The sequence below is a fragment of the Corvus kubaryi genome, unplaced genomic scaffold (assembly GCF_017639235.1).
Source record: "Corvus kubaryi isolate FWS band 111438036 unplaced genomic scaffold, C.kubaryi_AGA036_p1.0 37312, whole genome shotgun sequence".
NCBI lineage: Eukaryota > Metazoa > Chordata > Aves > Passeriformes > Corvidae > Corvus > Corvus kubaryi.
In genome coordinates, this window is record NW_024581098.1 from 474,698 (window position 1) to 492,043 (window position 17,346).

The window sequence follows — 17,346 nt, forward strand, 5'->3', positions numbered from 1 at the left end:
CTCATTACTGTTTATCTGCTGTGAGATAAGAATTAGGAGAAATGCAAAGCAGGCACCAAACTTGAAAGAATATAAAGAAGTTTATTAACAGACCTAAAAGAAGGGAAAAAAAAAAATTATACCACCTTCAGAACTCTTCTCCTCCCCCCACCTTCCTCCCTTCTCCCATTGACAATGTAAAAAGACAACCCTTAAGATGTTCAGTCTGTTTACCATGTCCATAATAACCTTGCTCAGTCCATTTAGAAAGAGAAGTCTCTTCTTGCTCATGCTATGAAAACAGTATCACAACGAGACAGCCGCCCACTTCCAAATATCGTTCAGTCCATTTAGGAAGAGGAGTCTCTCTGCCTGCATGTGAGTCCCTTCCCCCGACTTGCAGCTTTTCCCGCAACTGCTTTCGAGGGTCCACTCTTGAAGTTTTTTGGGGTACAATTTTAAGGTTGAGCTGTTCAGAAACAAAAACAGAGGTTCTTCTCCTTCCCTGGGAGCAAAGGGTCTTCATCATCTTCATCTTCAGGACTATCTCTGGGAGCATCTCTAGGAACTGAGGTTTTCTCCTTTCCCGTTTGGAGCAAAAGTTCTCATCACTTCCATCTCTCCCTGTCCAAACTTCCCATGAAATTACAGCTGCGTCAGCATCTGCCTATCTCAGCTCAGGTGCTTTTGCTTACGAGTTGAACACTCCACCCCCCATATCTTCATGGAATTACAACAGAATACTCTGATATATCATAGCTTCACAACAGAATTTCAGCTTTAAGCATCTCCTCTCTCTCCTCCCTCAGGTTTTCAGCTCTTCACAACAATAAAAGGGGTTAATCTCACCTCGGCCTTGCAGCTTTGCAGCTGGAATGTTGAATTTTTCTTATCGCAGTGGAGAGGGGGGAGAGCCGAGCCGCTCCGGCTGCCCACGGCAAGGCAGTGGGGGGGGTTCCATGGCTGGAACAGGTCCATGGCTTCAGGATGGCCGTGGCCCAGCCCGGCCTGGCCTGAGCAGAGCCTGGCCGGGCCCGCTGGCCCCCACACGGGGCCCGCAGCCACCTGTCCCAGCGCCAGAAACGAGAGAGAGCTTGGAGGGGGAGTTTGCCTATTCTTAAGTGTGGATAACAGAGGTGATCACAACTTTAAGTGGCTTAAAGAATTGTCCATATTCAAACTGGCCAGCTGATAGGTTCTATCAGGTCCCAGAGGAAGCTGTAAGCACCCCTTAGCAAGGACATCCCTTCCAGGACTATGCTTGCTAACCTATGACACCCCTCTTTACAGTTTTTATAGGGATTAGCAAAAAATTACTATCAGATGGTGTCCTTAACATAATGGTTGAGAGTATAGTGGAAGTGAGATTTCTGACCTGATCCAAGCCCACTGTGTCCTATAACAATCTTGTACAAATGTCCAAGGTGTGCAGCTTCAACAGCTAAGATGTTGGTCTGTAATCAACTAACAAAATTTCAGAAAAATCTAAAAAGCAGAGCGTTCTTCATCCACGAGATTCTGAAGAGCCATAAACCCTTATGACTCTTTTGAAGACCATCATTTGAAATATTAGCTGTTGATAAAGTAAGAGCAAACCAGGAAGGTCGGGTTTCCCAAAACAGAAGTAGAAGAAAGCCTGATCACCTTGCTAATGGGAGTAGTGCCTTTCAAATGAATGGGATCAGAGTCAGGAAAGAGAAACCTGTTGAGCGCTTCAATGGCTAAACAATTACAAGTTACAGCAGATTTCAACATCAGAAATGCAGATAAAAAATGAAGTTTCCTTTCCTCTTTGTTTAATAAGTCAAATTTTCAGAAGAATGAAAACCAAAAGTACACAGCCTACTTATTTTATAAACAAAAATTCTCACTTCCAAAAACACTGGTATAACTTTAGAAAGTATTTAGAACTTAATTAGGGAATTTTGGGAAGCCATTGGAATGCAGTAATTATCTCTTTTCTAGTTTCACCTTTCTTGGAATAACCACCCACCAGAGATAGAAAAGCCAGCCAAAGATATCAAAAAATGCCCTGTCTTGTGAAATTTCTGTGACCTGAGCAGCTCTCTTGATCCTGTATCACCTCTTTCTCCACAGACAGAAATACAGACATAAGCCTCAGTTCCAGCGTGCAACAGGTCTCCTGTTGTCACACGCACTTCATAGACACTGACAATAAAAGATGACAAGTTTTCATATCACAAGCACTATTATAGTTACAATAACATCTAGCTGGCTGTAGAGTCCAAATACATCTGTGTCAAGGGCGGGGTATAAAACTTTAAAAATCCTATTCAATAAAATAATATACAAACTTGCTTTTATGTTTTTTGTGGTTGTTACATTAATGGTTGTATCCCATTGTCATTTGTGGGGAATGCAAACAGAAGTTAATTTTAAATGCCCAGTAATATATCTTGGTCCTTCAGCATCATTTGAAATCATCACAAACTGGAAAGTAAATTATGTAAATGCAATGTGTCACCCTAAGTGGTGAGATCAAAGCTGTAAAAAGCAATAGGAGCCATTAACATTCTGAATGCACTGGTTAACAAAATAGTCCAAAATCTAGCACCATAATTTTAGTCTTCTAAGACCTCAAAACCCAGAAAACTGCACTGTTTTATTATTTTACCAATTCATGCTATAGGATAGAATCATGGAATGGTTTGGTTTGGAAGACACCTTTAAAGGCCATCTAGTCCAACTCCCTTGCCATGATCATGGACATCTTCAGTTACATTAGGTTGCTCAGAGCCATGTCAAATCTGACTTTGAATGTTTCCAGGGATAAGTAACCTCTCTATATTCCATATGGAAATTCTTTAAAGTATATAAATTTAGGAAGGAAAAACTAGGAGTTCAATAAATCATTTGTTTAATAAAAATGGATAAGGCAAATAAAAGTAAATTTGAGTCAAAATCTAATGAAATTAAAGACTATGATTCCTAAAAATATCTACCAATATAAAACTGTGGTCCTTATAATGCAGATGTAGGAACTCCATAAAATTCAGAATTGAGATAAAAAACATGCAATTATAATCTTCAGTATTATCACAGGAATGGCAAAATTTATGCCAACATACACTAACAATATTTTGTTAGACTAGGTGAGGTACAGAGAGAATGAAAAGGAAAGAGAAACCTTCATTTTCTGGCACACAAGCTCTTCTTCCAAGGGTAGTTGTCCCTGTGCTTCTCTGTCTTGCAAGAAGAAGAGTTTCTGAGCCACTGGGTCCGAAACAACATCTACATTATCATAATTCAATTGTCTATTTGAAAGTTTCTATTGTCTAGTCTAAAGAATAGACAACAGAAAATATCTATTCTAAAGTTTCTATTTGAAATGTATTATGAAGCTTGTAATTCTCTATGTAATTCTCTGAAGGAGGTTGCTTCCACATCTCACTCTTCTGATGGCCAAACACCTTCCTTTAATAAGCACTGAAAATTTATTCACCATCAGTCCATATCTGTATTATGCTGGGTGGCTGGTCAGTGTTACAATTTTTCCCTTCATCCTTAATTTTTTCATGATTATCTCTCATTTATTTACATGGCATTTTTGGTGCATGTTACTAAACAAGCTGTCTTTGAAGAATTCAGTTTGTATAGAGGTAACTATTTGGCTAAAATATTAAACAGCCTGCACAGGTTATTTTAATGTGCCCACACAGAACACTACTGGTAGTTTGCTTCTGGCATGACAGCTAACTCATTTTGAGATGACAGCCTCTGAACTCCTCTAATGTATTGTACCACAGACATATGTTAATAATAAATCCAGCATAGAGGCTTAAAATTGATAACTTAAAAGTTCAAGCAATATTCACAAATTTTTACACTTCTTTTTACCTCTCATAAGCCTAGGGTTCATCCCAGCTTTATAATAAGTATTTATAATGCTTACAGTTTTTATCCTAGGAAATTGTGGTTCTCTTGATGGAATGAAGTTGTGTCAGGGGAATTTCAGACTGAACATTAGGACAAAGGCTCCTCACTGGTGTGTGCTCGGTCAATGGAACAGACTCCTCAGGGAAGTGGGCATAGCACAGTTCAAGAAGTGTCTGGATAATTTAGCCATATGGTTTAGCCTTGGATAGTACTGTGAGGAGCAGGGATTTGGACTAGATGATCCTTATGAGTCCCTTCCAGCTTGAGATATTTATATATATCCAACTCAACTCTATGATTCTTTGCTTTAAGTATTGCATGGAAAAGTGCGCAGAACAAAGATTAAGGAACCGTTTTCTTTATATCTAATTTTCTCTATAACTGTAGAATGTTACATTTGTAATTATACATTTCTGAAATTAGAAGGTATAAGTGTATAAGATTATTTATCAAATTTATTTCTTTCACTCATGCCTATGAGTTATGAAAGATAGCACAAGGAGGTAAAACATTTTTTTTCAGAGCAGCTATTTTTTGGGCAAAAGCCAGCCACATTTAACACAGAGAAGCTTTTGACACTCTTTAGTTAGCAGCAGAATCAGGCACTATTTTTCCCAGAGTATGCATGTCTCAATACTCAAAATACTTTTCATTTAGCAGCTGTTAATTCATACTGCATTTTACGCATGTAATTTCACGTGTCACCACCTGATCTATTTACTTGCCCAATTTTTTCTTTGCAGCACCCGCATGAGCAGGTGCCCCATGAACAGACCATAGCAGAGGCAGAGAATTAATTTCTCTAGACCAACAATTCCATGTATAGGGCCACAACAATCCTCTCTATTGCTACAATTTCCTCCTTCAATAACTACCTACTTTCCAATTTCTGCAAGAAGAAAAGCAAAGTTCCACCAGTGACCAACACTGTGTAACCCTGATTTATTCCCAGGATATAATTAATGATAGTGGCATAAACCATGAGCAGACAGGGACAAAAGTGGGATGGTAGAAGAAAAAATGTCAAATGAATGCTGCTCAGTCCTCCAGCATTATAGCAGCGAATCTCTCTGTAACAGTTCTTAACAATTTAATTCCCATGTTTTTCCTTTGAATAAAAAAAGAATGTTAAATCAGAGAGTGTTTCAGCCTCTTTTTTTCAGAAACTGGTTTTAAAGTGCCTCTCATCATCTCTCTTTCACATTGAATCCAGACCTCTTCGCTGTTCTGTTATCAAACTATCTTCTCTGAAGTTAAAAGCTGTGTTCCCTTTCCACTGTCTCATGCAGAAATATAACACTGGCAAAAAGACATAGAGGCGGTCTTTCAATTACTAAATCAGAGATGAAACTGCCTTCTCCAAAGCCTTCTGCATGACCCCTTTTACACTGAAGCTGGTAGAAATGCACAGAAGCTCTTTTCTTCCTTCCTTGTGTGAGGGAGAAATTGTTAACTACAAAATGCAGATTGAGAGGTTGGTTGTAAGTGTGCCTTTATGCTTTTCATACACGAAGATTACTTGATAATAAAAATCTTTCATTTCATCTTTATCTCAGAAACAAGGAAACTTGCTACTCAGAAAGAATCTGAAAATTAGGAGGTTCAGAGAATCACAGCATAGTCTGAGTTGGAAGGGACCCACAAGGATCATTGAATCCAAATCTTAAATGAATGGCCCATACAGGGAATGAATCCACAACCTTGGCGCTATTAGCACCATGTTCTAACCAACTGAGATTGTTGAGATCTGCATCTCAGAATATTTAAACAAGAGAACATTTGGGGAAGAACAGACACTGCAAATGGAGGAATGGAGCATACTTAATATGTTAATTATCATTAACCAGCTTTTATTCAAAGGGGTGGGGAGGTGCTTGACTTTTATACCAGTGTGCTTGTATGCCCCCCTATCAAACAATATTAGTCTCCTGGCTGAAAAGACCAAACCTGTGGGGAAGCAGGTTCACTGCCTCTGAGGCTTCACATGTCGTGAAGATCATGACCAACTAAAATCAAAAATCATTGTGGTTAATATGGATGGGCCTCTCTCTAGAGCATTTTATAAGCCACTTGCAGCTGCTAAATACATCACTGGAGGAAATCTCTCCCATTAATTCTTTTTCTCTTAAAACATACTTTTGTGGCACAAACCTGTTTTTTCTGCTCTTTGTGTCAGGTTCTTAATCTCAGAGCTCAATCATCACAGAGAGGCATAAATATAAGTCCAAGCCACCCATATCTTTATTACAAGAGTAACAGTTCCATGGTATGTTTTCCCACATGCATGGGCCATTTTCTGGACTTCTGCCCCTTGATTTTATTTGCATCTGTCCTCTTCCTCTAGCTGGCACCCCCAATAGCTGTTACTACTGAAAAATCTGCTGCAATTTCAATTTGGCAAGATCAACACAAGGAACCACAGGCATACCACCAAGCACTGCTAAGCTGTTAAACATTCTGAAAAAGGGATTCCATAGCTTTTAGAGAACTTAGAACAGCGGTTTCTCTCATCCTATTAATTTTGTCCTCTGCAGCTGATTTTGGGGGGAAGAGAAGAGGACATATTCCAGGTGGATCTTACTCTAGTGTAGTCCTAGCACAAGTAATACCAGTGGTGTTATGGCTTTTCCCCCTCTCGCATCACACCCCAGTAGGATGAGAATCTGCCACAGCATTCTTGCTCCCTCACCCACATCTCTCCCAGGACACACTGATCCTGCTATGCCCTTGTAATTTTCTTAGAAGTTTTACAGAAAAGGACAATTCCAGTTGGAGAGAAGGAAAGAACAAGCACAGAATTTCCAGCCCCTTTCCATTGATCAAGCAGCAGGGTCATATAGCAACATCCAGCATGGGTGACAGGGACTGGTGTGGTAGAGCAGGACACTAAAACAGTGCAACAGCAGCAACACCCAGTAATTGCCATATCCTTTGGCATCATTCACCTTTAGAATTACAATACAATCTCTCTGTGAATAATGGACATTTTAACACTTATAGCCTCCTGAAATATTTATTCTGAAAATTTTATTCCATATCCAGAAATCAAAAGTATTCTGGAAGTCTGAGCCACTTACCAGAAGGAAGCTGAAACAGCAGCTACAACAGTAACACTGGAGCAAAAATCCTCAGTTATTGAAAACAGAGTTTGTGATGTGACTCATATGCTGGCTTCATGGTGGTTACATGTGTGACACCTCTTTACTCTTGCCTTTATTTTAAACCAAACACAAGCAGTGAAAATCTTATCAAAGCATCTACTTAAAGAATCTGTGAAATTCAAAGCATTAAATACTCTCTCATTCCTTTTCCGGTGCTTCTTAACTTTTTACCTGAGTATGCACAGTAACAAGAGGAAAACAAAGCAGAAAAAGTGTTGTAGCAGCCAAAAAGTAATAAAGGGCCTGATGAAAAACGATGAACTCACCTCTATCGACATCAGTCTGGGGTCTGACTTTGCTGATGTGGTATTGTGCTTACCTGGAAGAATAGGCTGACCCTGCTGTAAAACAGGAAGCTCCACAGATATTTCCCCACCAGCCTGGTCTTTGGCCAGCCATCGATGTGCAGGGAAAGAGAACTGCTCCCCTGAGAAAAGGTTCTGCAATCTAAATAGCACTGAGAATTCCAATTTAATTTGCTGATCTTGGACCAGATGGAACAGAACATGAAACATGTCAGATGCTGTTGAAATCTGTGCAGGTAGAGCTCTGTGGATGACCACAAAACCATGGGTTTGGAGCATTTCTGCTCCATGGATCCAAATGCCCAAATCTGACTTTTCACTCAGTCATGTTTGAAAGCTCAGGGCAGAGTAACTCAAGTGCAAACAAGAAACAGGAGCACTCCCACAAACTACAGCTGTTGTTCCAGCTGGTACATCCATGGGGGCTGGCACTAGGTGGCATGGCTTACCAAAGATGGAGCTTCTCACTGGGAAGATTGTCAATGCTTGTATCTCCATTCCTTATATTCTTATCAGGACAGGAATTAAAGGGACAGGTTTTGATTGTTCAACACTCCTTGTGACATAAATAAACCATGAAAGTGCCAGCCCCAACACCAGTGGAGGCTTACACAACGCCCTACATCATTTTCTACTGCACCCAGCTTTGAGCATGTAGCAGCAAAAGGACCATATGCACACCAGCTGAAGGAGGAAAGGAGATTATTTATCACTTCAAAGTATTCCTTAGTAAGCACTTCAGAGGCTGCTGTATGTTTTAATAGTCCCTGATTATGCTAATTTATACCCATATCTACACTAGATTTTGGATGGGCAGAGAGAAGGAAAGACACTCCTACTTGTAATTTCACTCTGTGCTTTGCAGAATCTAATCTCCTTAATTTGAATATTGAACAAACTCAGAATTACTGGAAACATTTTTATCTCTTTTGCTGCTTGAATATTAAACTTTAAAGACAAAGATTCATCTTGTCTGAAAAACCTGGCACATCTCGGCCTGTCAACATCTGCTGATGAAACCTGAAAGGGAAACTTGGATTAGTGAAGCAGCACCTTCCTGGCTATTTCCTGGTCTGATATCATCTCAGTACAGATACAGGCACAGAAACCATGGGACACTAATGGAGGACTGATGTGCCTAACTACCAGAAAAGCTCTGCAGTTGTATAACATTCTCTTTTAATTTTAATTCTTCCTGAAAAAAATGTAAGCTTCCCAAGGAACAAGTTAAGTGTCTGTAGGTTGTTTCTCTTCTGTGAAGTCTAGAAATCAATGGCTGTACTCCTTTGTCTCTAAACCATTAAAAACACTACCTGTAGGGTTTGATCAGCTGAATGTATTTTCTTTTTTCTTTGACTTTCTGCCCAAAGTTGCAAAGAAGGAATAACCCTGGCTGAAGAATCACACCCTAAAAACTGTGTCTGATTGACTGAGAGTCCATAAAGAGACAATTAAAATTTATAAATAAATAACTAATGGAACATGCTGAAGTGTTGAGGTTTTTAAAATTTCACTGTTGATTTCAGTTAATATATCCTAGGTGGAAAGAAGGGGAATAACAACTTTTCACTTTTCTCTTTCCTTTTATTTTTTTGTCAGACTTCCTCAGTCTCTCAATTTAAATGTCTGTCCCCAAAATTCAGTACAGCTGGAAAATTAATACCTAGGATTTATAAGCAGGCAATCATCACCTGAAATGAAAGAGGTATAATCCCTATAATTCTATCATGAAACCTCTTAGAGTGATACTACATGGTATTTCAGTGTAGACATGAACTGGCTAGAGGTATGAACTCACAGGATCTTGCCTAAACTTCAGTTAACATTTCCTTCTGATTCACAGTCCCAGATAAAAAAAAACATCAAACAGCCACAGAGTTTGAGCACTGATCAATGAATATTTGACTTTAGTTGGCACTTTGCATTAGATAGATCTATATATACCATGAAATACAATTTTAACATTGAGTTTGCCAGCAGCTCCTAAAGCTCTTCATGAACTGCAGTCTCTTAACAGAAAGATAAGGAACTCTGGCACAAAGATGGAAGGGTTTTAGGCATGCATAGCATATAATTGGCACACATAGTATGTCACATCAGACATTAAGGATAAAAGTCAGATCTTTTAATTTCCAGTCCAGAAACCTATATACTATGCTTCCCAACCAAATCTTGAAATTGAACTAGCTCATTCTCTTTGTTTTATTATATTTGCTTAACCTGCATCAAGATATTTTTTACATAAAGAGGGAAAATAACCTCTTATTGACTTTTTCTTATCAGAGACACAGAACTAGAAACATTTTCAGTGTAGGTCTGGTGCCGTGCATAGGGACCCAGCATCAGCCACAGATTTGGGGAGAACTTACCTAGACTGAGTTCAATGACTTCGTGGGTTTAAACAATCTCTAGGCACTTTGTAGCATACAGAGACTGTAGAAGACTCGGACTATAGCACTAAGTTAAGCAGTCTGCCTTGCTGCCCAGCCACATACTTTTAAAGCACCATGATGTATTAAATTGCAAACAGCCAATCCAGACATCATAAGCTGCTTTAATTCCACACAAAACCATTCCTTCATAAGTAATCCCTTAAATGAAGGTGAGAGCATTTGATGAGGCTAATATCATCCCAGGGATTTTTTTCTTACTCATATTTTGAATCCACTGTCACAGTGACAGCTTTTGGGCAGATAAAATTCTTTCTTGCTGCTTTTACCTCTTCACAGTGCCAGGCAGGGGAGCTTCCTGCATTTGTATGTCCTACACACATTTTGTAGAGATGTCTTATGCTTCTAGTATTGATCTGTAAAAGAAACACAACTAATGAAACAAAGAACAGTTATTAAAAAGAAAAGACATGCAACAGAAATTAATTTAGTAACAGTAAGGTATACTTTTGATTAGAGGAATTAAATATTCTGGCATTTAAACAAGCCTTTCCAACTTATTTTACTTCAGATAATCCTTAGACGTTTGGGTCTTCTAAAGGACAACCCTCAAAAAATCCCGTTGGCCTACCAATTCCATTTAAATAGCTTCAGGATGCTGCGGTAGTAATTCCCCACTGAATATTTGCCTCAGTGGGAGACGAATACAGACTGTATGTATGACTAAAAAGAAAAAGTGTCTTGACCTTAAAACCTATCTCAGTTTAGCATCTATACCAGTGACATGCTCCAAAATTATTTTTGTCTCCCACACACCTCTGAGTTTCTCCCTACCCCTCCAGGAGTGTATGCCTTACAATTTTTTGGAAACAATTGTGTTCACCTTTGATGCTTCTTTTTACAAATCATTTCAATTAAATCAAGTTAAAAAGCTGTATTTGAAAAATTAGCTCTTGGGCAGGCTGGATGAATATGTCCAGTACAGATAACAGGGCGCTGAGGGAATAACTTTGTGTGAAGGTTATTGAAACAACTAGTATGAACTTAAGTATAGAAATAGAAAGCTTATCTTCAAGGAGCTGGAAGTACACCATCAGTGTCTTCTCTTCTCACCGTATAATTTATTTTGTTAAAATGTAGGCTTGATTTTCTGTCCTTCTGCTGTTTTCCATAGAATTAATTTTTGTGTTTTCGTTGACGTTGTATAGATGGGTGTGGACTGAGTTCCCTGTATCATGAATTTCCCTGAACTCTGTTATAAATAATAAAGAGATAGAGCAACGAGGACAGACCACAGTTATGTGCACATACAATGCACTCAGAAAGTCTTTTCTCTTTTTATAAATTTCAGAGTAGGTTCTCCTTAACTGTATTCAGTGCTATGGATACTTGCCTAACAGGGGAACCCTAGATCCCAAACAATGGGACTGTCCTCCATATTTTGTATTTAAAAGTCATTGCAGATGAAATTAATTGCAAAAATGGCCACAGGAAACAGCCAACAACATCAATGGTGAAGAGGGTCTTTTCATCTGTTAAGACCAGCTTACTTTTTTTATCCACTCCTTTCAATCTGAATGGTTTTGATATCACAGATGGAGAATGACATTCTGCATCACTGGTGCTGGAATTTTTGAGAAATTCCATAGGCTGAAAAGGGATAAGAGCTGCACTTCCTGCATCCCAAACATCTACAGGGTTATTTTGGAAAAGGTGAGCCCTTCATCAATGCTGCCATCAAACACCTTTTCTCAGAAGGGGAGTTGCTATGCTGAGTACTAATAATGGAAGCACCTGTTTGTCATATGGCCCTACAGTAGACACCCGTAGACAACCCTTGACAATCCTATACAAACACTGAAGCTATGCAGATTGTAATAAAAGACCTATTCTGGCTCACCTAAATCACCACATTACAAGACTGATGGAGGAAGAATTTGTTTTGTGTAACTGGAAGCAGAAGCAATTTCTGACAGATTTACCACAGGTATAAAATTTGCCACTATTTCAATAAAGCAGCAGGTATTTACCAAAGTTAAAATTTTACCCCATATCCTAGTTCTTCACTTCTTCATTTAATTTTTAATACTGTAGTCCCATTAATGCAGCTGGTGTGGGGTCAGTAGCTCTGACTGAGGAAGCTGTGACCGGTCCGGAGAGGTGGTCCCGTGGAGGATCATCTTCCCGGGGCCTGGTGTCTTCCCTCAGCTGCTGGCTAGGAGGGCCTGTGCAGAGACTGTCAGCTCTTTAGTGATTGTCAGCTCGTGATTTCAGCTCAGCTCTGCAGGGCTGCCTCCAGGCCAGACCAGGGAGAGAGAGACGAGAGGCTCGTGTGGCTGTTCCACACGAGGCAGCTTTATTAGTCTGCACTCAACGAAGGGAGGCCAGGGACGAGCATCTCTCTGCCCTCACAGGGGCAGGGGGCTGGCTTTATAGGGATACAGGGGGTGGGTGTCAGAGGGTAAGGGTCAATGGGTTACAAAGGGTCTGCATAGGGTCTCCCAGAGGATTCTGGGTTTGTCTTCTCACTGTAACTGAAAGTGGCTGCCTTTCCAGGGAGTCCTGCTGGGAGGTTAAGCACTCTCCTTATCTCAGCAGACTTCCCTCCAGGGTGGGGGCTGGGCATACCCCACAACATTTCAAATTTGCAAACCAAACAAGTACCCGTTGCTGTATATTTCTTGGTATTTTCTTGGGCACAATGCAAATTAAACAGTAGTTCTTCCTCAACAGACAATAAACGTGTTGAATCAAATAAGCTTGGATAGGTGAGTGGGAAAGGATGCTAAATTTAGCTCTACATTTAAGTCCTGTTTCTCATTTCTAAATACGTGTAATGTACAAAAAAGCTGCCTTTTCATCACATAGAGCTTGAAATGTCATGCAATCTGGCAGGAAGCAAGAGGGCAACACAATGAATATATATTACTTACTGTGAAGATGTCTTCATTACCTCTCTGAAATAATTTTCCCTTCTCTCCATCAAGCCAAATAGGACCCGAACTGCCACGATCCCCATACAATGTAATATAAACCTCTGAGCTTGTTCCTGCAGATGGCACATCACTGGTGAGGACTGACACATTCCATTTCCTAGCTATCAAAAGATAAAAAGACTCACTGAATTACTTAAACTCCATATTCTTAAATAAAACGCATTTCAGTAACCAAAATTCTGAATAATATCATGTCAATGAACACAGAAATACGTGTTTCACAGAATTACAGCAGGCAAATGTTGAGTTTACTATCTTGGGCATGTCAAGAAATGTCAGGTTGCATTCATATCTTTTCCTCTAAATGTCCTATATGACCAAGTCAAATTTGAATGAACCTAGATCACCTTTCAAATGCAGTTTTGAAATATTGTATTAAATTGTATTAAATACGGGGTTCTCTTTACCTAGGATATATCAGCTCTGCTCAATGCAGTGCTGTGCAATGACAGCCTTGGCACTCATCACTTCAAACATTAGGGACTCTAAAAACAAATTAGGTCTGCTGAAAAAGAACTGTTTAAGAAAGAATCTGTATCTCTGAGAAGGTGTGATCGGCTACACAGATTAACAGCCTGTTTGGAATCCACTGAAGTTTTACCAGCACAGGAAGGACTTCGATCTGTTGGAGAAAATCCAGAGGGGGCCAAGAAGCTGATGAGAGGGATGAAGCACCTCTCCTAGGAGGAAAGGCTGAGAATCAGGTTTATTAAGCTTGGAAAAGAGAAGGCTTTGAGGTGGCCTTCCAGTTACTGCAGGTAACCTACAGGAAAGACGGAGAGGGGACTATATATAAGAGCATGCAGTGACAGGAAAAGGGAGAATGGCTTTAAACTGAAAGAGAACAGGTTTAGATTAGATATTAGGGAAAAATTCTTCACTGTGAGGGTGGTGAGGCACTGGAACAGGTTGCCCAGAGAAGTTGTGGATGCCTCATCTCTGGAAGTGCTCAAGGCCTGGTTGGGTGGAGCTCTGAGTAAGCTGGTCTAAGCAGAAGGTATCCCTGACCAAGGCAGGGGGGTTAGAACTAGATGGGTCTTAAGGCGCCTTCCAACCCCAACCATTCATTCAGTGGAAGATAAGTACCAAAGGCATGGAGTTAAGGGAAATGGTATTACTGAGGAATACTCTTATCAACAAGTTAAACTTGATCAATTCCAGATTTGTCACAGCTGGAACATATTAAGCTGAAAGTATAAGTAAAAAATAACAACTGTGAGATCTAAGGAAGAGAAGTAACAGACAGAAACACATTTTCTATCAACAGAGCAGTGTGAGCCTCCTCAAAAATTGTTGTAATCTGTATTTCCCACAGCTGAAATCAGTTGATGATTGAATTCCTTGTTTTGCTTTGCTTGTGTGTGCACCTTTTGCTTTATTTCTTAAACTGTCTTTATGTCAACACACGAGTTTTCTCTCTTTTACCCTCCCCAATCCCACTGCTGGGGAAGTAACCAAGAAACTGAGTGGGGCTTAGTTCTGACTGGGGTTAATCCATGACAGAAGGTAAGGAAATTGTATTAAATATTCCCCATAGCTCTCACAGTGGATTAACATTGCAATTAGATTAATGGTATTTGATATCACTAGTACTATAAAAATCAAGTTACTTGTTTAATAGTGACACATTTAACAATTTAATGGTCTTATTTACCTCTGACCTCCTTAGAATTAAGAGAAATATGCCTTATGCATTTCAGAGACTACAACCATGATGATTAGAGGAAATGGAGAAAATATTTATGTAGGAGAAAAAGTCGAGAAAATGTCTGATTTTGTTGATAGGAAGGAGGAAAAAGACTTCTCTAAGTAAGTTACAGTGATGGCTTTGGGACATGTATATAAACCAACCATGAGTAGGCTGAAGATAGAAACTAGAAAACATTCAAGACAGCCATCAGAAGTGGGACTCAAGATCTAGAATATCTATCTGGTGGAAGCTGTAATGACTACAGAGAAAAAGATTTAAAATGAGATTTAGTAGTCAAATGGAATTACTTACCTAATTGTATAGTTTCCTTCTAGCAAGCAGCTAAACTAGATAAACTGAGAGTTCCTGGGACTGTGATCTGTATGTTATGTTGATTGTTTCATTTTTAATAATGGCAAGACATATACTGAATTCCTTCCAGATGTATGGCATACTCTCTATAAGTCCCTTGAATGCTCGCTGAATTCTTTTCTATCCTATTAAAGTAGCTCATATTACTCCTCATGATTCTTTTGCCTCTGTCAATCAGTATGTTGCTCTAGTATTGTGAGGTTCTCTATCCAGCCTTCTCCAGTCTTAACTATGAAAACAATTTTATTTTACCTGTGCATCTCAGACACCTAATATACTCTATCTTTGCTTCAAGTTGCACCAGGGAGGGTTTAGATTGGATTTCAGATTGGATGTCAGGAAAAATTTCTTCGCTGAAAGGTTTGTCAAGCATTGGAAGAGGCTGTCCAGGGAAGCAGTTGAGTCACCATCCCGGGAGGTATTTAAAAGATGTGTAGATATGACACCTGGGGACATGGTTTAATGGTGGACTTTGTAATGTTGGGTTAATGGTTGGACTCAGAGGTCTTTTCTAACCTAAATGATTCCACAATTTTGTGATCTTCCCTGTACAGTTGATGAATATATAAACTGTATGACACTATGGTACATCTCATTGTCAACCTTTTGTCCTGCTCTGAGGTGACCATTTTATTCCTTCTCTTTGAGTTAACATACAGAAATTAGAACTGAGTCTTTCAGTTAATATTCATTTCACCACTTGCTGTGGTCTCTGCTAATTTTCACCTAAGGGAGTACCTCACATTTCATGTTTCAAGTGCTTGGTTTGCTCAGTAACTTTCAGTGACTCAGTAATAAGCATCTGATTAAAGGTTCCTGAGCCTTGATCTGAAAACACTGAGATGCTGTGAATGCAGCACAGAGTGCTGTGAACCCAACAGAAAGACTGTGAGTGATGGAGATATATATAGCTGTTGATTTGCCTAACATTTAGACATTATTTACAGCACAGAATGCTATATGACATTTAGATGGATTCTAGTAATTCTCAGTTGCATTTTCCAAACACAGGTTTTATTTCTGTATCGACATGTAAAGGGATGAAAAAATACCATTAAGAATCTTTACTTGGAGCAGTTCTAAAACATGTGAAGGAGGACACCAAAAGAAGTGGAGATGGACAGAAAAACATCAGAAACAAGACCAGCATAGGAAATAACACACAGCTATTTGGTGTGAAATATATCAGACAATACACTTTGCTTTAGAGTTATAACATTAGTTTATTACATAGAATACACCTCTTCAAACAACAGAAGCATAACAGCTAGTTAGGGGGAAATATATCAGCCACTGGACTTTTAAAAACTGAAGAGTGCTTCTAGGTTTCCTACTTGTGCTACAAACCCCTTTTGTTTCACATCCAACTTCTACTTCCCCTCCACGTGCCTTCTGTCCCACACGGGCACAATCAAAGCCTCTGGGCCAAGACTTATTTGTGTCAGACTTTTATTAGGTCCCCAATCTGGATAATCAAAGGATCATGACCCACGGCTTATCACAGCATGTACATGCTAGTTATTCTAGATACAGTCTTCAAGAGTACAGAATGGCAAAATTCTCATTCTCTCCCTGAAAAGTTGCACCTTCTTTTTTCAGGTGTATCTCTGACTTCATTGACATTGAAGCAAGGTACAATGCAGTGTCAGGAATTAAAATTTAACCAAAAACTGAAACATGACCTAACCACAATATATATTAAATATTTTCCAATTTCATGTGTTACATCATTTACTGAAAATTGTAAACCATATATAAGTGATTACTATGTGCACGCAGTATTTAAAAAATGCTGTAAACAGGTATCCAAAATAACTCTAATAACAGATTGAAAGAACCTGGAACATATTGCATATGCCTTGGATTCTCAAAATAAAACATATTTACAAAAAAACCCAAAAGAAAGCACAAAAAGAAACCCAAAACAACACCAAAACACATAGACAATCTTTAAAGTACAGAGGTTAAGTAAGAACACACAAAAAAACTTGTAGTGTATGTAGAACAATTTTAAGAGTGTAGTAGTAGTGCTGCCTCAGAAGGAAATATGGCAAGAGCAGTCAGGAAGTCCATTGACAAGCAGCCTCCATTCTCAGTTCCTAAATATGCCCCTTTTGTAGTGTCCTCTGGGTTAAAGAGGCCAACTTTATTTGGCGTCTGGATGATCCTACGTGGAAAAATCTCTTTACTCACATATGTGTTCTGCAGCTGGCCTTAAAATCTCAAACACCAATTTGATAATGTACATCTATATAAAATTAAAATGACTTCTGTTTCCTACTTGTTATTATATTACAACATTTGAATAGTATTTCCTCATTTTAATTTCAAATTAAACATATCAGTTGATTATGTTCTGGGAAAAGTATTTCTACTGAAAGACAGTTTTCAAGCTCCTTCTCAAATGTCATGGAATATAGAAATCTTATATTAAAACTTGGGCAGGTATTTCAAATTTCAGTTCTCTGTTTAAACAAGCAGCCGTCATTTTCCTAAAATTAGATGATTGGTACATAACTACCTTTTAACAGATATTTCAGGGAAAAACTGCTTTCT

At 39.0% G+C, this 17,346-nt stretch overlaps 1 protein-coding gene across 1 annotated transcript in view; it reads right to left on the minus strand.

Moving 5' to 3' along the window:
• RP1 (RP1 axonemal microtubule associated) overlaps positions 1-17,346 on the minus strand; it is a 148,601-nt gene that overhangs the window by 120,455 nt on the left and 10,800 nt on the right. Inside the window, exon 4 of the mRNA XM_042029113.1 lies at positions 12,686-12,829. Coding sequence (XP_041885047.1) covers positions 12,686-12,829 — 144 coding nt within the window. The remainder of the gene's footprint in view (positions 1-12,685; positions 12,830-17,346) is intronic.